Raw genomic sequence first — 25,695 nt, 5'->3', positions numbered from 1 at the left:
CATGAAGCATTAGCTGCATAATCCTAGATTACTTTGTATTCAGACTGTTTTCAGATAGAATGGAACTAATAAGTAGTATCCTCTTTTCCTTGTCAGTCTTGTAATGGTGATGGTGACTGCTCATGAAAATTCTTGAATTGCATCTTAAATCTTTGTATTTACAAACCATCCAGAATATAAATTATTTTGATATCAGTGTACTATATTACCTGAAATTCATTATGTGGTTGACTATACAGCAATTTTTTTAAAAAATAACCAAGAATTCTGTTTAGTCTTAGAAGAGACCTAAACTCTGTCTAGTAATATCAATAAATGTTTTTTCATTTATTTCATTTAAAAGAAATGAGTTGTTACGTATTGACTCAGTGGAGGCCTTACAGCAGCCTTCTGGTACCTAAATCTTAAAAAACTGGAGGCTTTTTACAAAGGCAGGCAATGATAGGGCAGTGGAGAATTCCTTTAAACTGAAGGAGGGTAGATTTAGATTAGATATTAGGAGGGAATTCTTCACTGTGAGTGACTGGCACAGGTTGTGCAGAGTTATGGGTGCTCAATTCCTGAAAATGTTCAAGGGCAGGTTGAATGGGGCTCTGAGGTGTTTGCTGTTTTTGGAGGTGTCCTGTCCATGGAAGGGGGTTGGAAATAAATGACTTTTAAGGTCCCTTTCTGACTTAATTCTGGGATTAGCTGTGATTAAGCTATCTGTCATGCCTGTAGGCTGAAATATAGCTGGATCTTTAGAACACACATTGCTGATTTAAGAAGGCATGGTTCAACCTGCACTGTAAGTAAAGAATAAAACACAGCGTAATTAAGTCGGTAAATGGGGTAATTGCGTGTGCTAATGATGTGTTTCCATGTATTACTCTAATTATCTCAATGATTTTCCATAGCTAATTCATTAAAAAGAACCAGGAAGCTCACTTAGAAAGATCAACAAAGAAACATCAAGGTCTGACATAGACTTAAGATAGCAAGGCAACACATAATTAAAGACATGCTTTTGGGCTATCTTTTAGCTTTCTGACTATCTAATGAGTTGTGATCAGAGCCCCAGGGGCTTTCTGCAGCCCTGGGTTATGTGCATGGATGCAAATGTTCTGCAAGTAGTTGACTCAAACATTCATTTAGATACAGAGGCACAAATGATGTGCCGTGGCATTGGTCCCGTAGGTGGTTTTTGTTATTTCCTAAGAGTGCAGAACTGATTGTGATTGGGTTTAATTAGGAGTGATGGGAGAGATGTACAGATTTAGCAGGGGATAGATGAGATGTACAAAATAAAGCAGAGTGAAGTTTAAATTCGAACTGTCAATGTAAAAACCAGACTAAGATTAAGAGTAATACCCCAAGGGTTACATTTGGAATGACATACTTGATCTGATTAGAGTGCTCCTCCTTCCAGGGATGACCATTACATAATAATACCATATGGTATTGCAAGAATTACTGCGTACAGATTTTACATTAATCCATCCCAAATGGAAGTTTTAGCTCAGTGTTACTTGAATTCTGCCCAAGAACCTTGAGAACATATTTTTACATATATATCTGTAAAGGGCATATATTTAAAATTAGTAGTTCTAAATCTATTTTGCCTATGTTTTCTGACACTTATGGCTATTCTGTGTGTTTAGATAAGCACATAGACCTCCTTAGAAACCCGACAAGATGTTTGTCACTCAACTTCTGACAAATTCTGCAAGCTGACAGTGTGCAGGATTGAAAAGTACTGTCCTTCCACTTTGCAGAGTTTGCTGTCATTAATATTCTTGAGTACCTTATTTTTGTTTTTGACAGAAGACAATCAGCAGTTGCCAGGAGACTTTCCAGTATAGTCCATTATTTAATATACTTCTGATTGCCTTTTATTTTTACTGTTCTCTAAAGGAAAATGTGACAAGGTTTGTGAGAGAGACTTTGTACTGTTCATTTTTCTTTCCACGTCTCTGAATTTTTTTCCCCAAAGTTTGAGGGCTATAACTGTGTCCAGAAAGCTGTACCATTGGTATACCTGATACTGAGATAATAATTTTTGTGTGTTCCATCCTGACCTTTGCAATTCCTGGCTTTTTTTGCACTATCTGGTTCCTGACTGTCAGCAATGACTGCCAGATTTTAAAAACTTTGTTTTTAATTCCTACAGTAAATTTAAATGATTCTCTTTCTTTGCCATCAGCAATAGATGTTAATATCAGAAAAACTTAGGATGACAAGTTCCCATCACTTTGAGTAGTGAAGAAGAGTGCAGAAGTTTTATTTTCCTGAAACCCTTACCACCCAAACAGTTATGCAGGTGGTTTTGGTGTCTTCTGCTTAAAATATGAAATTCTGATTTTTTTAGAAAAATTATAGTGCATTTTTCTTTATCTTCTGACTGCACTTTTTTTCTTACAAGTCCTGTTATGCTCCTGCAGTATTAGCATATGTTTGTAAGTCTGAGGAGAAAAAGAGAGAGGCTGCTATTTTGTAATTATTGGAGATTGTTATTAAGCTGATAGCTAAGAAGTATTTTTTCATTAACAAAACATCCTTAGGAAAAAAGATTAGTCTTTACATAAAGTAAGAGTTGGAAGTGAATGTCAGGGAGATTTACAAAGTTACTGTTTTTCAATTAAGAATGTTTATGGTTAGAAAACTTTCAGAGAACTCTCTTGAGTTTGTTTTTTTTTTTAATGAATGCATGAACAGACTATTATATCCAAATTTATTCGTGACTGAAATAAATAAGAAAAAAAGTTTTGAAGGAAATGGACTGTAATTATCCTAAATAATAATAATGTTCTTCAAAGATTCCGCATGCTAATCATGGAGCCACAGCTTCTGTGTTTGTTTGTATTCCTGCTTGCTTTGGATTCTGGTTTTTATTATTATTTCTTAAACTTTGTCAATTTTCCATACAGTTTTTTTAACTGTTTCTTTTTCCAAATACATTGAATCTCAGTAATTTACACTGGCCTTGGTTTGAGTTAAATCAAGATGCTAAAATGTTTGAATTAAACTGACATGCTTTCTGATATGTCAGGATTGAAATAAGGTAGGCTGTTCTGTCTTCATCTGCCCATAATTTAAAATATAGCCGTAAAAGAAGGTTCACTTCAAAATTATTTACGTAGCACTGAACTAAACCTAGGAATCTTCAAATTTTTTTGTGGTGGTGAAATCTGTGTTTCAGAAAGTGTGTCTCAGAATGGAATAGGGCTGCTAATTGATTCTCCTTTAGAATGTTCCTTTCCTCTCTGACAGTTCCCTGCTCATTAGAAAAGCAGAATATAAAGAAGATTTCTGTTGGGAAGAAGAATGAACTGAATAGTTGTCCACCTTTGAATTGCATCCAAGGCCTAATAAGGACAATAACAAACGCTATTATTTGGAAATTAAGTATTCAAAGAAGTCTTTGAACAGTGATTAAAATCTTAAAACAGCACTGTAAAGAACTTACAGTGAGGAGATAGGCTGAACAGTAAGTTGCATGATGAACAGTTGCCTAACACTCAGGCAATTTATTTCACATAAACAAAATAATTTCTATCTCAGCCTGTATTTTTTCCATGTGTTTGAGGCAAAAAGCTCTTCCTTCTCTAATAAATGACTAAAGCATGGTCCTTTCTGTTCAGAGAATGAAAAATCCAAAATATGTTTGCCTTTATTCATTACGGATGTAAGGAAACTATACTGCAGCCCATTTTCATTTTAAATGCTAATTTTTGGAGATAAAGCAATTCAAAGAGTGTGCTAAATGGCAGTTGGATTTCAAGTTGCTTTAGGGTTATTTTAAGGAAACATTTAAGCAATACAAAGTCTTCACATATGTGTTTCTTGGTATTTTTGTTGCAGGAGATGTTCCACTGCACGTCAGTATCCGGGAGACTTGTGATTCAGGACAGCCTGTTGTGATCTCTCAGCCACAAAGTGATGCTGTAAGTTTAAAACAACAGAAGGCTCTCCTCTGAAAGTGAATGCAGAGTTGCTTCTTATTGCTCTTTGGAAAGAAATGTGTGTCTGAATGAAGTAAGGAAATAAAGTGGATGAAGGTAGGATCAGTAAGTAACTCAGGCCCTTGATTTTGGAATGCTGGTCATTTGTTCTGCTGCTGTGGGTTTGGTTTTGTTTAATTAGGTTGAATCATTCAGAGTAGAGAAGATTTGATCCAAGGCCTGGCACTGTAAGAGGAGGAAGGTCAGTGTCAAGCCTCATGAGACCTTGCAGCTCATGTAGGTCCTCTAAAACTGGAGGTAGCTGAGCCTGGAAACTGTCCAAGGGCCGTATGCAAAGATGTTTGGACCAAAACTTCAGATTGTCAGTACCTGGGTTGTTTTCAGCAGGAAGTGGAGCAATTTATACACAAGAGGACATATATTTTTCAGTGTAGCTGCCATAACATTTTGCTGTCAGCAGAAAGTGCGAGGTGGTGGGAGTCAAATATGCAAATCTGTAAAGAAAAGTCGTTGCACATACAGAATTTCGTTAATGCTGATAGAGTAAGGTTTTCCTGTTTGCTGTTTTCTTTCTCTGCTAGAGTTTGTCTGCCTGGCTCTGTAGGGCAGGGTGCTGTGCACAGTATATGGCAGAATGCAGCCCCACTTTGGACTACTGCTTCAGTGTAAAGATGTATAGTAAAAAAAAAATGATTTATGCTGATAACAGGTAGACTCAATTCACAATAAGGTAGACTCTACTGTGGAACACTTGGATATTGGTAGTTTTTTCAATATCATGATTGCTAGGTGCATGCTGAAGCACATTTTTTCCTTCCCAATATTTTAGAAGAAAAAAAAAAAGGAGGAGGAGGACATTAGCATTGTTAATCCAGTGTTATTAACATACTGAACAGTATTCTGGAAGAGCAGTCTTAAAATTGTAGTTTTGTTTGGAAGGACAAGAGGCAGCACTATGGTGTGTTGACTTCTAACTGAATGCCATATTTTTGCTAGTGTTTGCTAGGTTTTGCAAGGCCCATGCTATTAAATAACAGTGATTTTGAGTGCAGGTCTGTTTGAAAAGGAATCCCTATAATCCATATTGGAAGTTTCTCTCTGGGAAGCTTGATCAGCACTGGGAAGGTTTGAATGGATGCATGGCTTTGGTCAAAGCTGTAGTAAAACAGCTGGGAAACGAAGATTGAAAACTCACTATATCTAAAATCTGTAATAACCAAGAGTCTGCAGCCTGCTGGACTATTGATCTAAGAATTCAGACATGTATGGGATAGCATTCTGAAAATAAAAAGGCAAGAAATTCTGTTGTGTTGCCATCTGTTCCTCCTTGAACTGTGTTCTTGATAACAAAAGGGTGGGTTATAATCATCATTTGTGGCAATTGAGTTAAATATGCAGAGGAATAAAGATTGACAAATATGTGTGACTCTGGGGAAAACTCTTAATATCCTTCTCTGCCATTGTGTCTGTGAAATAATCATTCTCCTCAGAGAATGTGGTTTTTTTTAAATGTCAGTAATCTCTATGGAATGAAAAAGAATTTTCCTTTATCCCTGGTTTTCTTCTCATTTTAAAGAGAGAAAAAATATTGTTCTCTTACATTTTCAAAGAAAAATTAAATTCTTACACATAACAGAGGGTGGAAGAGGTCATGTAAGGTCAGATTCTAATCTTTAATACATGACCATCATCACCATGTTTCTCAAATAAACTGAAATTGTGGCTATTCATGCATTAACAACTTTTCAAGTAGAGAACAATGTCTACTGAAATTCTCTGCTCTTGTTGCTTAAATGTGCAGGGGATTGTTCATACAAAATTCTGTGCTGATTTTGTTAGAACACACTTAAAAATGAAATACAGACTCATAGACCTGAAATAATACCTAGCAGATTCAAACAGTAGGGAATGGGGATGGTGATTGACTTCTTAGAAACCCAGCATGTTGTCACACCTTTTGAGCTCTGTCAAGCCTAGATTAAAATGGTTTCTAAAATGTCAGTTAATACATTTTTGCTTACACATCTGCCATGGGCTTCATCTTGCCTTGCAGATATATAAAAGTATATCTCTGACTTCACACTAGAATTTCAGAATGTCTAAGCAAACTTGTCTAAATTTGTTATTTTAATGCTTAGATGTAGTTGGTGGAAAAGGGGTTTCCTTTTCACAAATGACAAGGAAATTACAAAGAACTATAAAAAAAAAAAAATTACTTGTAGAATGGTGCATGTGAACTTAGAAAGTTCTTCCTCAGGGAAAGCACAGGATGCATAAGACTAATCTGCTTAAGGAAAGTATTGACAACATAGCTAAAGGATAGGAAACTTTGCTGACTGGAGTTCTCTCTGGTGAAGCTTGAGGCAGTCCCCTGGGAGAAAGAGCATTGCTGGTAAAATGATTTTTCTCTTGATATAACGTTGTCTACATTAGTGTTTCTGTCAGCTTAGTTGTTTAAATTGTGGCTTTTTCTCAAAACTCTTCACTGATAAAACTTTGTGACGTAGAAATTGAATATTGCTGTACTTGCATCATCAGCCTAGTGCAGCAGCTGGGGGTGAACCAAGATTCTCAATAAAAAGCTAATACTTAATCAACAGTGAGGGCTTGCCTTCTCAGTGAGACCCTTCTGGAGATAATTGAGCATTTTTCTCCTCCATCACACTTTGGAGGTAGATTATCTGGCTGAGGCTCCACTTTTTTGCACGCTCAATCAGATGTAAGAGTCACTGGATGGCAAAAACTGGTAAATGAAAGTCAGGAATGCTGCTAGAATGGTAGAATAGGGAAGATTAATGAGGAATCACTGAAACCAGGTGAAGTTGATCATGCTCAGATGTACTGGAACTTCCTATGGACCGGGGAAAGGAGCCAGCAGCAAACCAGGTGTTTGGAAGAGGCATCCTGAAGCTTGCAGATAAGAAGACTGGAAGCCCAGCAAGAGATATAGAACATGATTAATGATGGCGTTCTTCTTCCACCAAAAGGAGCTGATAAGTGCCCAGTGAACTCTCCATCACACACAGAGAAAAGAGAAGCAGAGATTCCTGAGAGCTTCTTCCTTCTGTGAGCCTAAAGCCCAGAGAGTTACGGAGCAGTTGGTGGTGATCTTGTGAGGAATTCCTGCTAGAAACTTTTGGGTACATCACAGCCTGGGTGGCATTGGATTTATCAATACCTTGGCAGAACAGACAGCCTGGCTGTGACTGCTGAGCACCAAACTCTTCTCACCTGTCTTAAGATCAAAGAAGCAGCTCAAACAAGTACAAAATACATTCTCTGTACCAGTGTGTCCATTCACATCCTGTATATACAGGTGAAGGATTTTGGGTCCAATAAATTGCACGCTGATCTATAAGGGAGGAGAAGGAGCCCAGTCAGATGGAAAGCAGGGACATAAGGCATCAGCAGTCTGATGGAACAGAGCAAAATAAGTCTGGTTAATAATCCCTTTTCAATTAAATCAGAACGTTACAAACCTTACTGTGGTGCCATCCGAAGAGACACTCAAATTTGTATTCAGAAACAGTTTTTCTGTAGAATGCTTATGAAAGAATGATCTATGAGCAGGATAAAAACATACAGCTTTTTAAAGATTGCAAGAAGTAATTGGAGAGAAATTGAAGTACTGGTAGCAAAGAGTCACAGAATCCTGTTTCGTGGTTTAGTTGTCATCAATAATTTCATTTAATGAGGGGTCAGTCCAGGGTGTGATATTTTTTAAAAAAAGCAAACCCTAAAGAAGGCTGCATGGTATGATTATGCCTTTATCATTGAGGCTTCCTTTGAATCATCACAGCAGCAATTTGGTACATGTCAGTTCAAATCCTTCATTCAGGGTGTAGATGGTCCAGTCGATCATCAGACCCTCATTCATGGCTCTGCCTGCTGAAGAAAATGCTGAGTGTTGGATAGTCTGTTTGAAGGATGTTGCTGTACTGCATTTGATTTGCACTGTTCTACTTACCCATGTTTTTTTGGCAGGATGTGTGTTTAGATGTCTGTAATGGCACCATGGGATAGCAGCATTACCCAGCTGGGGCTGCCTCCAAGAGTGGTTTGGCTACTACAGCTGCTGATCCATAGGATTAACAGGAAGCTTCCCATGAGCACTAAGGATTTTTCTTTGAGGTTTTAGTTTCATAAATCCAGCTTACTTACTTGTCTCCCCCATTTCGTGTGGTAATGTATGGATTGACATTTACTGTCTCATTAAGTTTGCCTTTCTGACTTTAAAATTCATTGTAATTTGGCAAGAGTTGCCACTGCATGCAAAGAAGAATCTTACGGTAGAGCTGCCCAGAGGAGGACAGAGTGGGATAGTTTATGGACCTCTTGTAGGAACCAAGAATTTCTCTGGGTGACATGAAGCTTTTATCTGAAGTAGACTCATTTAAAGTTGCATTTGTTGTCATGTTTTTAGTGCCTTCTGAGTTGACCACAGTAAAATACAGACACTGGAAGGCAGCTCTAGTCATGCACTGAAGGCTGGAGTTGTGTCAAAGTAACTACCAATTTCAATGGAAATTAAAAGTGTTTAAAAATCTGATTGAACTGGCAAATGGAATGTGATTGTACAGGGAGTGCTAAGAACTGAAGTTACTAGTGGCTGTGCTTACTTCCATGTAGATGGTAGCTCAGACTAGTATTTGTCCTTGTGATAGTCACTATTGGATTAGTAGCTCATGGTGGCTGGTTTCCTTCAGCAATTAAACAATTGTAAGCCCTAACAGATCAGCGGAGCAGAGTTAAATTCCTCTCCCTTCTTTTCAGGTATATCAGCATCCACAGCATCTGCTATTCCAGAAAGCCAGGTCTTGCACAGATTCTCCTTTGGATTGCTGGGCTGGATAAAGCAGCTTAATAGAGCCTTGCAATCAGAAATAGACATTAGAAACCATGTCAGTACTGGATTTACACCCTATGGTGTATGAGGCCTACAATGAATGATAGGATCAGTGTGTGTTTGAGTTGCTGGTCTGAAGTCGTTTGTGTGCAGTGGTTTGGCTGAAGGAAAATGTGCAATCAGCTCCTACATGCTTTAACTTTGTTGATTGTGAGTTGTGTTGCACTCCAGTGGGAACAAACCAGCAAAAACCAGGGCAAACCAACCTCAACCATGACAACAGGGCAGAGTCAGCGATGACTGTACAGTCTGCAGCAATCTTAGCAATGATGCATACTTCCCTCATGGGTAAGATTTTTTAGGGAGAATGAAATGCCATAACTGAAAGGCTCACATTAACCTAGGATTACTGTAGGGCTTGTAAAAAGTCTTCCAGTTTAAATCTACCCCACATCTGTTAGCCTGTGATAATACAGATTTGTTACACAATGGTGGATCAGGATGTTCTGATTATTTATGCTAAGTAGGACTTTTCACTCCATTTCTTGGTGAACTTCATTACAGGTTCTCTGCTTCCTACTCCACCATCTATTCTGCCATCAGTCAGTGTTCATAATAAACAAGTCTGGTCTGGTTTTAGGGTATTCTGTCTTCCTGAGCACTTCTTCATCCTCATAAAGTAGGAAGAATGATAACTGATATGTTGTTGTTAAATATAAAGTTGTCCATCAGCAAGCAAATGGTTTGCAGAAAGTCTATAAACCATTCGTTTAGAGCTTTCAAACATAAAGGGAGTAACGGACCTGAGAAGTTTGCTTTTATCCTATTAAAATGAAAAAGGATATGGGTGATGAATAAGAGCTCATCCTTCACTCTTTCTTTGCCTTTTTTCCACCTGGAAAGGAAATAGTAAACCCTGTCTGTTTGCAGTTGCAACCCAACTTCTTTTGCTTAGTAATGATGGATTAAACAGCTGAACTGGACTGCGTTCTTTGCCTACAGATGCCACATTGAAAAGATCCTGAGTAGGAAAAAACAATTCAATACATGTAGGGTTGTTTTTATGTAGTGCATACTGATAGTCACCAAGATTCTGTTTAAACCTTTCAGGTATGTTGATTGATAGGCTCACAGCTAAATGATTTGTTCAAAAACAGGAAACCAAGGGTCAAAACAGGTGATTTTTGCCAAAGCCAGGTGATGGGTAGAGTTCTGTAAGGACAAGTATGAGATGTACTGGGCTGTTCAACAGACACAGTAAAGGTCCAAGAAAACAAAAAACTGGAAGCTCAGCAGGCAAGATGTGTTCTGAGAATGCTGTCTGGGTGATGCTGGCAACCTCCTGTTGCAAAGTGGTGATAGCTGCCTGGCAGATAAGGGCCAGTGTACTTTGGGAACTGTTGCTCAGACACTCATTAACAGCATTTTGTGGGAAAAGTATCTTCAATTTACTGGGCTCTTGACATAACATTTGTATAAGCACTTGAGTCTTTTTAGGGTGATTTTCTAATTCTGTGTACAACTTGGTCAGCTCTGGAGCAGGCCAACAGCTTGGGCAGTCTGTAGAAGGGGCCAGGTTTCTTATGCAGGTTGTTGCTTGACTCATTAAAATGCATGAATCGACCTGTTCCAAGTGGGAGCTGCCTGTGGGACTGTTCCAGATAGTTTGTAATTCCCACCTGGAATTACAAGTAATTCACCTTACTTCAGGTGAGTCCATTGTCTTGTCTGAGTGGTTAGTTGAGGGTAGCTGGACTACCCAGGGCATTAATAGCTGACTGAGGTGAGTGTTGCACTGCAGCTGTAGCCACAGAAGTTTGAAATTCGTGATTGTGAATGAAGTTGTAAATTCATTCCATCATTTTTGCCACAAAGGTCATGTGTGTGAGAGAAAACAATTCTGTCTGCATTCCTTACAAACTCAGAAAATTTTATAGCTTTAGTTTTAAGGTGATGTGAGCACTGGGAATATGAGCTATAGAGGGTGGGAGTGCCAGAATAGAAAACCCTACAAGCCAGGAGCAGTCCCTAAAAAAAGAGGAGGCAGGAGCAGTGCATGGCCCTGCAAAAGGCTGACACTTTGTTCAGAGCAGTGACACCGAGTGCTGGTGGCCCTGGTGTGACACAGACATTCTCTTCCTGCCCCCAAGATCTGGCCTCTGTGTCTGTTTGCTGTTGTAAGGGCTCATCAGGGACACAAGGACTAATTCATGGTTAGAGCTGTCCTGCAGGAGACAGCAGAAATCAGTGTGGATGGGATTATTGTGGAGATTTGTTGGAGGAAAACAGGAAGGGTTGTGTCAGAGTGTTCTCTCTATGCAAACTCACTGGAGAACGTGGAGCAGGTTTGTCATGATGGAACAGAGTTGGAGCAGAAAGAAGAGCAAGCTCAGTCAGGGCACTTTGCTGTGTACTAGACAGACCCAGAATGGGATGCACCAGCTGGGAACTGAAGTATGACAAATTTAAATTATAGATAAGGTGTAGATTTTTATCAACGGAAGTAATCAACCTCTGGAACAATGTGCAAGTGTGTATATACGTGCACACAAAGATACTGTTTTAATTAGACATTCTTATCTCAATCATTGAGATTTTTGAAAGATATTCTCTTTAGACTACAAATTGTTGAGCTTGTTACAGGAATAATTTGGTTTAATTTTGCTGTTTGTTCTGTGTTGGACTTTACAGAGTGTTTTTATACAAGTCCCTTGACATTAGATTTGTTAATTATTGTTGGTGGAGACTGGTCATGGTCCTAGCTGTGTCATGGGTTTTAGAGATGATAACATAGTGTCTGACCAGATGTGCCACAACTTGGTATGAAAAAGAGCTTTTTCTTTTTTTAACTGTGTGGATTCTAGTGTTGCAGAATTAGTTCTTTCCAATACCTACTTCAGTCTTCTGGAACAGTGTCTTTTTTTTTATTTTTAAATACTTTAAAAGTCTAAATAGGAAATTTCCATAGTGACAGTCTAGTCTGTAATGAATTAACTGTCTCAAAAAAAATTTTTTTTTGAATGCTGTTGTTTTCTCTAATTCTCTATCCTGTGCACAGTGCATCCTGGTTGTCAGGGTGAGGGAAGTTTATAATTAATAGTACCTGTGGGACTAAAGAGTCTCTGTCTTCCTCATCACTTCTCTTCCAGAAGACTATTGACATCGCTTGTTGTTAAAGACAAATTGTTCAGTTAAATTTAAACTCCCCCACCAATATTTTTATGTAGTGCTTGTGCTTATTCTGTGCATTAATGCATTGTTTTTCCTGAACACAGGCTAAATTTATCCCATTTATTTAAACATCATTAATTTTTTTCTTATTGTGTAAAAGAGCAAATACCTAATTAGCTGTGAAATATTCCTTTTTATAGAAAATGGAATGCTCAGTGTGTGTTTTTGTTTTTGCAGGCCAAAGCCTATCTCAAGATTGCTATGGAAATATCAAGAAGACTAGCAGTACCTCCTGCTTGAAGCATTTACCACTGAAACTTAGCAAAAAAGTCATCTTTGATGCAGCCAATGCAGAAGAGTCCTGCTACCTAATTATGGAGTCCATATATTAGTTCCAAGAACTTCTTAAGGAAATAATTTACCAGAGGTTAAATGATGATTGTGATAATTACTGGTTTTGCCATCATTGTTTTGCCGCAACTGAAAGGATTCAAGTGTGCAAATGATGATGGACAGTATTTAACTGCTGAATTGTAACATCATCAAGCAAGAAGGAATGAAGTACATTTTTTTATGTGTGCCCTATTTTAAGGTCAAGAATGAAAAACAGCCTCTCCATGCAAGGAGAACGATGAGAGGCATGCCAAGGCATAAATCCTGCTTTAAAAATTAAATTTTCAATACTCCTTTTCAATTTCCTTTCAAATTTCAATACTCAGTTTCAATTCCCCTCAGTTTTTGTTCAGCTCTTTACGTGGTTAGCTGTCTAAATAACTGTAAATTCTGCAAGATTTTAAGAAGCAAAATCAGATCTGTAACTGCTGTGAACTTTTGTATGTTCATCTTAAAAGAAAACTTAAAAAATCCACAAATACTCTGAAGAGTTCTTGTGATGGATTTGATGAGCAAATTCATTCATTATTGGATAAAGTTTGATCGTGAGGCAATTCACAGCTCAGTGCAGAATGGGTTCCGTGACCCTGAGGCTTATTTCTTGCCTGTTTTACATTATAATGAACCCAGGCAGAAGACAAGGTAGCAGAGGTCTTCACTGAAAACTGATGTTTTTCCTGAGATCAGTTTGCCAAGGAATGCAAATGATCAAGAGAAATTAAATTTATGATTGCATATTCCTACTACATTGCAGTGACTTGGAATTTGAATGTAAAGATGTATTTTTGAAGTAAAGAAATATTTGGTCTTCAAACTGCATGGCCTTCTGGTTTATTTTTTTTTCACTGCCTGTGATCTTTATTTTTGTGTTGGTGTGTGGAAGTGAAAGATTATGCCTTCAGGGAATGAGTTTTCATTTACAGTTAGGTCTCTGAGTTGACATTTAGGCTTTTCCATCTACACAATCAAGTTTAAAACATAATAAAAACATACATCTTAACCCTACCATAGAGTGAATTTAACCCTACTAGGGACTTCTGCTATTGACTTCTGAGGGACCAAGGTTTTCCCTGTATTCCAAGTACTTAGTCAGAATTTTGGATGGAGTTTTTCCTTATTGAAATGATGCAACGTTAGAAATAGAAAATTGGTATAGGTTTATGTTAAGAATATTTAAGTAATATTCTTTACCCAGAGTTTAACATGAAAAATCTAGGCACAACTGATGAGTTGAATTTCAGGCTTAGGTGATTTTCTGAATATGTAAATTATAAAGTCCAAGACTTTTGGGTTGTTTTGTTTTGTTTTGTTTTTTGCTTCAGGTCAATCTCTGAACCTCCTTCCCTGCACCCTCCCCCATGAAATCTCATATCAGTGGTCAACATTTTCACTAACATATTATTGTGGTCTGTAGAATTGACAAAATACTCAGTTTCCTTCAGTTGTCTGATATATTTTACACAAATTAAAGCTTAGTGTTCTGCCCTTTCATACTGTATTGATAACATTTTTTTAAATTAAGTTTTATCTCTGTCTATTTATTAGCTTTGCTTTACATAGCATAATTGTTGATACACATGTCTGTAAGTCTGCAATGATTTTGGCTAGTATAATCTTACATTTCAGTAGAAAATGTGGGATTTCTGACTGGTTTTTAGCAAAAGGCAGTGGTATAACCTGAATGTTAGTACTTGTAATTTTTCATTCTGTTAAGAAGTTTTTGAATGTCTGACACCCAGTTCATGTTGAGCCTGGGTGAACAATCAGTATTCAGGTAGGTGGTTTTTCATCTCCCCTTTTGTTTCTTTCTCATTATTTCTTGGGTTAGTTGGAGGATGAAATTTGCTTTCAAGATGTCTTTATTTAACTCCATTTTACCTTTTTTCTCTCTTTTTAATTAAGTACTGTGGTTTTGCTCTGCTGAATCTTTCAGCTGCAGAATTATTTTGAATACCTTTATCAAGAAACTGTTATAATGATTAAGCGTAGTTTCTATGCCAGTCTAAAAATTCATGTTTAGTTGGCAGTTTTGTGGAAGGATTACACAATGTAGTTGATTTATTGATTGCAAGTTGTCAGTAATTTTAAATATATATGTATACAGTTGTACAGAATTGGTAGGACATTTCTGTGTTGAAGGATACCAACAGGCAATCCAAATTTAAATTGAGAACATACTTGCTTTATTTCCCTCATTCTCATGAGTGAAAAAATATCTCCCAGACCTTCTCCTGCAAAGCAAATGAAAATGTTACAGCTTCTTAATGTTATAGAAACACATATTCATATTTTTTATTATACAGTACACTGTTAAATACATAGTAGTCAATTCCAGTCAACATACAATATTTGAAGTTGTACTCATAAAATCATTGGTGTAAGTTGTTGGATGAGAAGGTTGGTGGGATCAGTTGGGGATTTAGCAGGAGAAAGGTGGCATTTATCTGTAGTTTATAAATATAACTTAAAGACTTGACACACAGTGCTGTTTGCTCTTTTCAGCTCCAATATTTGCTTTATTCTAATTGATATTTCCTCCTGTACTAATATGTTTTTTGTTCTAATCCTAGCAAGAGGGCCTGGCTTTTCCAGGCTGTGTGGGTAGATGCTCTTTGCTCACCAGCAAGGGAGAGTTACTGTGCTCATGGGCTACCAGAATTACTAAAGAATTACACAGAACTGCTAAAGTCTGTAGCACCAGGAGTTCAGTTATGCACTGGAAAATCCCACAGAGGAGGAAAGAGAAAGAAAGAGGAAGGCTGTGGAGGCATCAGACCAAACAGGCAGGAATGGGCAGACTCTTGTGTAGGTTAACAGCAAGATTCTCAAGACTCTCAAAATAATTTTCCATTGCTGTCAGACTTTGTTCACAACATAACCCTTTGTATAGTGACCACAGTTCTTGTGTGTGCATGTAATTCCTGCAGTTTCTTGGCTGAGGAGCCTACAGGCTGTGTCTTAGCACAGTGCATTTCTTGGCTTTCAGAAGTCTTTGGTTTTAATGGAAACGAAACTGAAAGAAGGCATAGAATTGTTTGTGCTAGTTAAGTATTTGGCTGTAAAATGTTTACTGGTATGTCAAGCTAATGAATTGTTCAGCCTTTGAGACTATGGTTTGTGCAATACTTAGGTGCTAGATCCTCACAACAAAAAAATTGTTATTTGAAGTTATGAGAAAAAAGTAATTTGGAGGTTAGTTTTTGTCTACTAATTCAATTAGAGTTCAAACGACAACCTCTTTTAGTTGCTCTGATTGGTGTTTGTGGTTATGAATTAATATTAATGCAGAGGAGAAGTGGCAGAAGCAGGTTATTTCAGTGTATTAACCAAACACCTCCTGTAATTCTGATTTTACTTCAAACAGTTGGACTCACTTAGATCCAGTTCACCAAGTGAAACCCCCCCTTAACATCTTTCCCATAATAAGTCTGGGTTTCACTTTGACCAACTGCTGTGTGAAAAAATCCAATTTATGTTTTGGGATTTTGATAGTTATGTGCAAAGCTTCTTTCAGAGCATCCCCAGTCCTGACACTGGCACATGAGCTCAGGACCCCACTGTCCAAATCACAGGAGCTGCTCTTGTCCTTGCAGACACAGATGGGAACAGGATCTCCAGGCTGATTTTCCTACTTGGTTTTTGCAGTAGTTGCCCAAGACAAGAGATATTTGTTCTGCACCCAGCTTTGGTTAAGGAGATTCAAATCCATAGCTGCTGAATTTAGGAGAGGTCCTCAGTCACCTGGCTTAGGCTTTGCTCAGGACAGTCATGGAATGTTCATCACTCCTGCTGAAGCTGTGCTGCTTGTGGAGGAAGTAAAGAACATAATCCTAATCACAGCTGATTTGGTTTGGGATTTTATTTTGTTTTGGCTTAATGACTTAGGTTGGGCTTTCTTTGGTCCTTGTCCCCAGCCTTATTGATTGCTTTTATCTAATGAGGCTGTGAATAAAATTATCAATTCTTAGGTTAATGCCTGGCATTTTAGATGTTTGCAAATTTGAGAGAAAGCTCTGGGGTCTTGCATTTGAGTTTAGATACCCACATGCAATTTTATTTCCTCAGGGCCACATCTGGGCCTATATTGTTGCCATTTTTATTTAACAGAAATGCTTCCTGGAGATGGCTGGGGCAAAGCCTCTTGCTTAAGAACACTTGGCCATAAGATGAATCTGAATTGCTGATTTAATTTCAGGAATGACTTATAATGGCAGGAGTTAGAATGATGATTCCATTTTATTTTGGCAGCATTTCAGCCAAGGCACTGGTTTGTCAGCCCCATATCACAAAGCAGGAAAAGAAAAAAAAATTATTCCCAAAGTAGTCTAAAATTAAAGTCTAAAATTTAAGACTTGTCTTTTTTTGTTGTTTTTGCAGGCTCTGTTTTACATTTTAAAGATATTAAAGTTTGAAGAAAAAGTATATTCCAAGGTCTGTATTCTTCCACTGTGTATTCAGAGAAGGTGGGTGTTTTTCAGCAAGAAGAGGATGGGCACAGCCTGTCCTTCCTTATGCACCTATTTGTCTCAGTTTCTCCATTTGTCTGAGCCTGGATCTGAATACCCACTTTAATCAGTGAAAATAAAGGATTTCTTCTAGGGAATGTGTGAGTCTCCAAACAAGCCAGTGGGGGGAAGAGCATCTGCTCTCCTTTACCATTGCTTTGAGAGCTTACTGATTTATTTGAAGTGTTTTCCCTTAGACCACTGGGGTTTTCTAAAATGTGTGTTATTTCCTGTGGTCCAGAGGTTTTCTTGTTTCTTTGAGGGAAAGGCAGCAGACTCCCTTACTAAATAAGGTCTGTATTAAAAATACTAACTTCTGGTTACGTCTTCTAAAAAGTCAGCTTATGACTTTCTAATCATTCTTATAAGTACTTTTTCCTATTAGGGTCAACTTTTTCCCCCCAAATAATTATGGAAGAAGTGCTATAATATATTTTTAAAGCCCAGTTTTGCTGCATATTTAGGAAGAACAAACTGGGTGAGAAACTGTCTTATTTAGCCAAACCCACATTCGATAGGTGTAATTTTGGAATGTTTATCCACTGTGTAAATGTAGCAAATATTATTTATCTCATTGAAGTGCTAAGTGAAGTTCAGGAGCCTGAACACTTTCCTCCTCAGCAGTAGGCATTTGAGGGTGATGTGAGATGAGCCTGCAGCTCGTCAGACAGGCAAGAATTAATTTCCACACAGACTTATTTGCTGAATTGGGAAGTCCCTAAATGTCTGTTTTTAGAGGAAGAATTTCCATATATACGGGCTTTTGTGTGTGGTACCTTGTGGCCTCTGCAGGACAGGGGGGCCCAAAGGCTGTTTTGGAGAGTTAGATTTTAAAACAAGTGTTCAAAGGCTGGGAAAATACACCTTGGCTTTGGACACCAGCCCCACATTTGATCATGAATGGCAACACTACTGGCATCTCTTCTGTAATGCCTTAAGCTTTTAGAAAGCCTGTGAGTTGTAGCTTGTTAGCACTTTTTTAAAAATACATTTCTTATTAGCATAGACAGTGCTGCATGACTTTTGTCTTAATTTCTTGATAGTTTAAATAAACCTCTCTTTGAAAAGGAGTTTTCTTTGCCTTTTAGTAATGCATCCAAAAAGTTATTCCTCTAGAAAAAGAAACGACAGAGCTGTTTGATGCTGAATACCTTCTTCCCTGTAAGGGTTAATATAGGAAATTACAGTCACTGTCTTAGTGAATTGTTGATTTTGTTACTCTGATGGGATATACATCTTCATTAAAGCATAATGAAACTGCTGATAAAATGCCTGTTAATTATTTAGATGTTGCAGCTCGTGAACATTGAAAACATCATACTCTAGAGCGATTCATTTAAAATACTTCCATTTGTAGATTTTTTTAAAATACATTTTTCTAAGAAAGTAACCGTATTTAAGATGTTTGGACAAGGTCTTTGCTGTTGAAATGGATTGCTTTCCACTGCCTGAAAAGGTCTGCCATTTTCACAAGGAATATGACTCAGACAAGTTGTATATTATTCCCCATCAGTGTCTGTCTGCAGAATCCTCAGTATGGATCTGCAGTAGCAGGTGACAGGAGGGAAGAGAGATGACGTACCAGTATTTGCCTGGAATGACCTCATGCCAGGAAGCAATAGCAATTTGTTTGGCACAGCAAAAAAAGATAAGCAGGTTTGCATTTTTAAGAAAGGCAGATGGGTCAGGGCAAAGCCAGGGGATGTTTTATTTGCTCGTAAATGTGGCTGGCATATGAAAAGAAATAAACCATTATATGGTCAGAAATCAAATGGGAAATGTATCTTTCCCACTTCTGCCAGAAAAGTCCAGCCATATGACCTGGGATGCCTGGCCCCTGGGGTTGTGTTGGTGCTGGTGCTTCAGAGAGGTGACAGGACCCAGCAGAGCATCAGGAGCCCTGATTTCTGACGCTATTTCTTCATTTTAGGGAAGCAACTGAAAAATGTGTTTACAAGTGAATAGTTGAAAACAGTTGGTATACAGAATGTTCCTTGAGGAATGGGATGTCTCAGTTCTTGGTCAGTCTGTTTCACATCAGATAATGTGCTATCCCAGGGTGATCATTTATTCAAGTTTGCTTTTTAGCTGTCTTTACCACGGGAGCTCAAGTCGAATGCAATAACAAGATGTATAATCTCTGCAAAGCACTTTGCCTTACACTTAGATGATACCAAGTGTCAGGAAAATTTTTAATACCTTGCTGAATTATTGTACCTGAGCTTAATATGCAGTAACTTGAAGTTGCATTCTATTCCAGTATTTTTTTTTTCTATAAGCTTTCACATTTCCAGTACTTCACTGCTGTTGGTTCCCCAGACAAAGATAAAAAGATTTAAGTACAGGGGCTTCTAGAGGGAATTTTGTGCTTTGATGTGAGATTATATCATCATCTTTAAAACAAAATGGTCAGTGATAGGGTTCTTCATTATATTCTGAATTAAGAATTGTAGTTCACCAGAAGGAAAGATAGCAATTGGACATAATTTTGGATTGTCAGATTGGAACTCTTCTGACCAGTTGCTAATCATACCTTGAGAATACAAACCCACAAGCAACATAAAGCTCTTTTTCTTCGAGTATATGAATTTCTTTATTTAACCTTACTGTCATTGGCATGGAAAAAATAAAGAACTGTGGCAGATAAAATGCAATCCTTAGAAATGAAACTCACATGAGTTAATGGTTAAGGATCACGAAAATACATCCAGAACCCAGGTTCTGGATGCAGCATGTTCTTGCGCTGGCCTGGAGGAGCCAGCAGCATTTAAATGCCAATTTTTGCCTCTTAAGTGAACTCCAAACTCACTCTGTGATTTGCTGTTGAGCAAAGTCACACCCTGAACTGTGTCAGCATTGAACCTTTAGACCACAGGTTTGCATGTCTAACCCAGGAAGTGACTCACTGAAATGTTTGCTCTTCACGTCGTTATCTGCTGTTCCCTGGGAAAACAGGGATCTATTTACTCCATGCTGTGTTGGTGCCTGTTATCAGACTGTAGTGTCCCTGCCAGGGCTGCTCAGGGTTTGGTGGCTGTTTGTAGGACAGTTGCTGTGTGTAATGCTCAGGGATTGTATTCACCTTCTGCACCTGGAGCAGACCTTGCAGTTCTTACAGGCTTTCATCTCTGATTTGATTTGTTTTGGAGTAGTGCAGCATTATTTGCAGGCAGCACACGACCCTGTAATTCTCCAGTGTTTCCATTCCCAAGATACAATCCTGCACCAAGAATGACCTCTGGAAATGACACCTTATCCTTGTGACTCTACTGCTTTGGAAGGATCTCTGCATGGGCCCTGGGAGAGTGTGGCAGAACTGTCCACTCTCATTAAGGACTCCTTTGGGCCTCTTGGGACTCAGAGACAGCTCAGGGTCAACAAAATGGTATGAGGAAATAGCTTGCCAAGCTATATTTGAACATGAAATGGGAGAGAAAATATCATGGAAGGCTTGTGACTCAAGAAAAGGATAGGGAGAGATCACTCACTGGTTACAGTCACAGGCAGAACAGACTCAACTTGTCAAAATCAGTTTAATTTATTACAAATCAAATCAGCCTAAGATGTGAGAAATACAGCCAAATCTTGAAGCACTTCTTATTCATCCTTCCCTTCTTCCTGGGGTCAGCTTCACTCCTAAATTCTCTATCTCCTCCCCAGCAGCCACATGGGATAGCTGGGAATGGGAGCTCCAGTCAGTTCATCACGTCTCTGTTGCTCTTTCCTCATAAGGACAGGACTCTGCATACTCTTCACCTGCTCCAGCAGGAGTCATCCACAAACTTCTCCAAAGTGGGTCCTTCCCACGTGCTGCAGCTTTTCATGAACTGCTCCAGTGGAGGTCCTTTCCATGTTGTGTAGTGCATCAGGAACGGACTGCTCCAGTGTGGATCCTCCACGGCACCACAGGTCCTGCCCAGAGCCTCCTCCAGCGTGGGCTCCCCACGGGCTCACCTCTTCCTGCATGGGATCCTCCACGGATCTCTGCTCCACCTCGGATGTCCATGGGCTCCAGGGTCACAGATGCCTCACCGTGGTCTTCCTCATGGGCTGCAGGGGAATCTCTCTGCTGCTGCCTGGAGCATCTCCTCTCCCTCCTTTTTCACTCGCCTTGTGTCTGCAGAGTTGTTCCTCTCACTCTCTTCTCTGGATGCAATTTGCTTCTGCCCAATAACTCTTTATTTCCCCTTCTGAACTACCTTATCCCAGAGGTGCTACCGCTGTTGCTGACAGCTTGGTAATGGCCAGAAGCAAGATCATCTTGGACCCAGTGCCTCTCCTGATTTCCACTGGGGTTCACCTGCAAAAACAGGAGTATACATTTGGTTCATTTCTGTTTAAGTAGCTCTTAAGTTGTGAATAAACCTTTACTATTCTAATGTGTACTTATGTACATGTGTCAAGCATAACTTGGAGCAAAAAGTGAATATGTTTCTGATGCTTCTGTTGGTCTTCAGGTTATTTTGAAAGTGTGTTTGTAATCTTTGAAAGAACTATTTTTAAAAAATTAGCAGTGTTTAATATGTTCAACTAAGAAAGAAAACTCAGAAAATGGTTTTATGATACAGTTGTATAGTTTCTGATTGGCCATATGAAATGCATATTTTCTATAACCTCTGCTCTCTTAGTGCCAGTAAAATATAAAATAATGGAGCTTGTCATCTGTGGAGCAGAAAGGGTCAGATAAATTGTGAAGAGGTAGATTTGTTGTTTGCACAGTAGCATAGAGAAGGCAAATTGCCTGTATCTCAGAGCCAAGCCCTTAGTAATGATCTCTCTGCAAATTAGAAATACAATGATTACTAATCCCTAGTTGTAAAAAAGAATTCATTTCATTCCTGTGATGTGTTGGGGAGAACTGGATCACTCTATTTCTGTACAGGGCCAGTTAACAGCTTGACAAAGAAAGCAGCAGTGAAGTTTCCTAGCAATGAATTCCAAATTCTTCAAGGGGATTGTTTCATTTTGATTAAGATCAAATTTTTTGTCATGACTATACACAAACTATTAGATTCAGCTCTTGAAACTGCTGAATTTTAACCTCCAGGGATTTTTTTCCCACGAGACATCTGGGGATTTATTTTGGCACATGGTCCAAAAAAATCACTGACTGACCTCCAGCCTGAGGTGCTCAGCTCTGTGTGTGCATGGGGGAGGCATGCACTGCAGAAGTTGTCCTGATTCATCATCTTGCCCAGGAAACTTCTGCCTGGCTCACTTGAAGCCTTGCTTCCTTCTAGGGAGTTTTGAGCATTTTTACTCTTTTAATGAGCTGCACTGGAAGATAGTCCTGTGAGGCAGAGGTTCCACAAGAGCAGAAATTACTGTCAAAGCCTTCAGCCAGGAGCTTGTATTAGCAGAGCTCATTACCACTGTTTGTCTTCTTCTGCTGTTGTCTTGGTGTAAGCAATGTCAAGTGATCTGACCACAGAAGATGACGCTGCTTTCAGAGGGTCAGATGCATCTGAAATGTATTTCTAGCTCCACGCAGAGCACATGTGGGCTCTGCTGCTTCCCCCCAGCTGGGATTGAGGTGGTCCTGCTGAAGGGTCTCTCACATGGACTCCAAGACATTGGACATCTTGGTGTTTGTTGTTTACACCTTGACCAAGCCTTTCCTTTCGTTACAGGGGCTCGAAACACAAAACCTCTTGAAAAGGAAAACTTGGCCTCCTTAATTCAGTGAGAAAGAGCTGTAAAATGGAGGTGCTTTTCCTGGTCTTTCCTGGAGTGAGAACTTTTCCTAACCAAGTGACCCTCTGGGAGACATTAGGCCACAACACTGGGGGTCAAGATGAGCAAGGCTCATCTCCCAGAGCCCATGGTGAGCCATCCCTGCTGCTTCCAGATGATTTTCACCATTTAATGCTCTGGAGGGTATAAATCAAAGCCAGGTGTTACCCTTTTGTGGCCTGCCCAGCACTTCCTGCCCTCTCCTTGGACCTGGTGCAAGATGTGTGTGTCAGGTATGGTCTGTTTGGGTGCCACGCTGGATCAAAGTGGAATGTGGTTACAATTTCAACAGGGGAAGAAGTTCTGCATGCAAAGCTGAGGACTAGGACTATGCAGAAATAGATACACAGAAGTCTGTGTGTATATTTGCAAACTAAATGCAGGGTTTTGTTAAAGAAAAATGTCCTAATAGCTGCATGTTTTTCATTAGGAGGCAAGGCAGAGCAAACTGCAAAGTTGTGGTTGTGCAGGGAAACTCACACAGGTAACTAATGCAGTAATTCTCTGAGTTAGGAATCTGACCTAGTTATTCCCTTTCAAAGAGAAACATGACTTTTTTTTTCTCACAATGACTGTGAGAATCACCCTTCTTGCCATAACTTCCCAAAATGAGATGTTTCCTTTCATAACTTTATTCTCACCACTCCATTAGGGGATGAACTAACAGCCATTATTAATAGGAAAGGAAATAAGTGACTTGGGGGCAGGGATTTTATCTGTGGGGTTCATTCTGCATTGCAAGCACCCTGGAAATCAGAGTTAGGCTGTTGAGCTGTTGTGTCATGTGGAGTCACCTTTTTAATATCAGATCAAAGTCACGGTGCTAAACTCTTCAGCACAAAAAGCAGTTTTGTGGAGGGATGATTACCATTGCCTGGCTTCTGCTCCATCAACAGGATTTGTCTTTTTGAGTGGCTGTAACAGAATGAAGTAACACACAGCAGTTTATCTCTTGGTTGTCTTCAGTAGGAATAGGATTTTAAAAATCATATTGGATTTCTTAGAAATTTGCTGGAGTGCTTTTTTGGTAGCTAAGCATACAAAGCATGTAAACTGCGTTCACAGAGAGACACATACCTTGAGACATGAACACTTTTGTTCCTAAAAAATTTTTCCCTATGGAAAGTCAGTTACTTCCTTTTCATTGACTTTTCTTCTGCCTTTCATTCTTAAAAAAAAAAAAAAAACAAAACTCAACCGCCCCCCAAAAAAAAAAAAACAAAAAACCCCCACAAAAACACGCGCAAAAACCCCAAAAAACCCAAAAAACCACCAAGAAACAAAACCCAACCAAAAAAATCCCCCCCCCCCAAAAAAAAAAAAAAACCAACAAAAAGCCAACCAAGCCTCCCTGGTTCTTACTTTTTCTGTTTTCTTTCAGTGCCTCAGTTATTCAACAGAGAACATTGAGCTAGTTCTTAAGTTCTAAATAGCAGGAGGCTTTGGAACTGGCAGCAGCATTTGGGTGAAGACTTTCAGAATGTACCAACCCAAGCAGTATGGTCATTTGAGGTAGATTCCATTAATTTAGTTCTTTACCAGAAAATACCTTTGTTTTCTTGGCTTTATCTGTATGACAGATGCCAAGAAACTTATGTTCCTTGGTAATTTCAGATTTATATGCCTACCCCTACAATATGTTAAAATAAGCTTTTTTTCAAGACATTTATGTGTTATTTTAAAAAATATATATACATTTTCTTTACATTTTCAAAACAGAATTGGTGATATGAAGGCTTTGATTTTCAAACTGGAATGAATTGCATCTTATTTTTAAAGGATTTTTATTCTAAATTTTGGTATATTTCATACCAGGCCATTGTTAAAATTATGTGCATTAATTTAAAATCCCGTGACAAAAATAAATAGATGTGCAATTACCTCAGATCTTTTTCTAAGTGTATAATAATAGGATATATACCATATATAATTGCTTCTAAATCCAACTAATTGATTGTGACTATATTTATGTAGCATTCTCTTCTACAAGCTTACAATTTGCATTTCATGGAACACTACAATGTACATTTATAACATTATTTTTTGCCCAGTTTATATGAATACTGTGATTTTGAAAAGGAAAAGAGGGTAATCCTCCTCCTCTCCCTGTGTGAAGCACGCCTGGTGTGGCTCAGTAAAGCACTGAATAAGAAATCTTTTTGAGTAAGAATTCTTTTTGTCCAGTTTGGTGGTGGTTTGATCAGATACCCCTGGGGTCTTCCTCTGAGATCTACAAAACAAATAAATACAGCAGAACTTCTACTACTACTTCAGTGGAAGAAGTGGTCTTTTTCTACTGAAGAAACAAATGCAAAACAAATGTTAGCAGCAGAGGCAAGGAAACTTCTGGCTGAGAAATCCTCTCTTACATTGCTAAAATGGAATACAAGGAGATGGCACAGATCACAGCTTGGCTCAGGTAATTGTCATTCAGAGGAGGAGAATTGGGCTTTAGCCCAATTTTATAATGTTAAAAAAAAAAAAAATACTCAAAAGAGCTGGAATTATCTCGGTCTCCAATAGGATTGCCTTGAATACAGTTTGTTCAAAGATGTAATCTTCATTTGCATCCTGAATACTTGATGCCTGCATATCTTGAAGGTTTAATGTTTCTACCGAAAATACCCACGTACTCAAATTTGGCACACAAAAGAATCTCTGCTCCAGGGAACGAACAGGCCTGGACTAACTGGATGCCTGTGGAGGGATGTAAACCTGTCTGTAAGAAGGAATGCAAACCATGCTACCAAAACAATAAGATTTTTCAGCCCAGATCGCCCTGTGCCTGTAATTCCAGCACACATACAGCAGTAAGGCATTCGTGGAGCTACTTTTGTGTAAGGACACGATACTTGGTGCATTTATTTATGGATGTGCCTGGTAATGCTCCACCTGAGGCCTCTGTGCTGTCATATTGGCTTTGCATACTGACTGTGCAGCTGTCCTGGGTTGTAGTTTAGGATGTATTCTGTCACCATCTCCAGTTCATGGCCCATCAATGCTTTTTGCATGACTCACAGATAACTCCCTCCGGGAGTTATCTCTCTTTAATGGGCCATCAAGGATCTAATATATGACTCATCATCCCATTGGGAGATGCTCCACC

The 25,695-nt window shown here is 38.8% G+C and overlaps 1 protein-coding gene across 3 annotated transcripts in view; it reads left to right on the top strand.

Moving 5' to 3' along the window:
- NUBPL (NUBP iron-sulfur cluster assembly factor, mitochondrial) overlaps window positions 1-13,165 on the top strand; it is an 80,097-nt gene extending 66,932 nt beyond the window's left edge. For 2 of the 3 annotated variants that reach the window (XR_010743893.1, XR_010743892.1), the window contains 2 exons: window positions 3,250-3,466; window positions 3,841-3,913. Coding sequence is in view for 1 of the 3 variants with exons in the window: in XM_066322136.1 (XP_066178233.1) it covers window positions 3,841-3,923; window positions 12,196-12,258 (146 nt within the window). In the remaining 2 variants the exon portion in view is untranslated. Of the gene's footprint in view, window positions 1-3,249; window positions 3,467-3,840; window positions 3,924-12,195 lie in introns of those variants that run through there. The other variant, XM_066322136.1, reaches the window with a different exon arrangement.
- Window positions 13,166-25,695: the final 12,530 nt, after the last annotated feature.

Source organism: Sylvia atricapilla, chromosome 6 (assembly GCF_009819655.1).
Source record: "Sylvia atricapilla isolate bSylAtr1 chromosome 6, bSylAtr1.pri, whole genome shotgun sequence".
Classification (NCBI taxonomy): domain Eukaryota; kingdom Metazoa; phylum Chordata; class Aves; order Passeriformes; family Sylviidae; genus Sylvia; species Sylvia atricapilla.
This window is presented reverse-complemented; position numbering and strand designations above follow the sequence as displayed.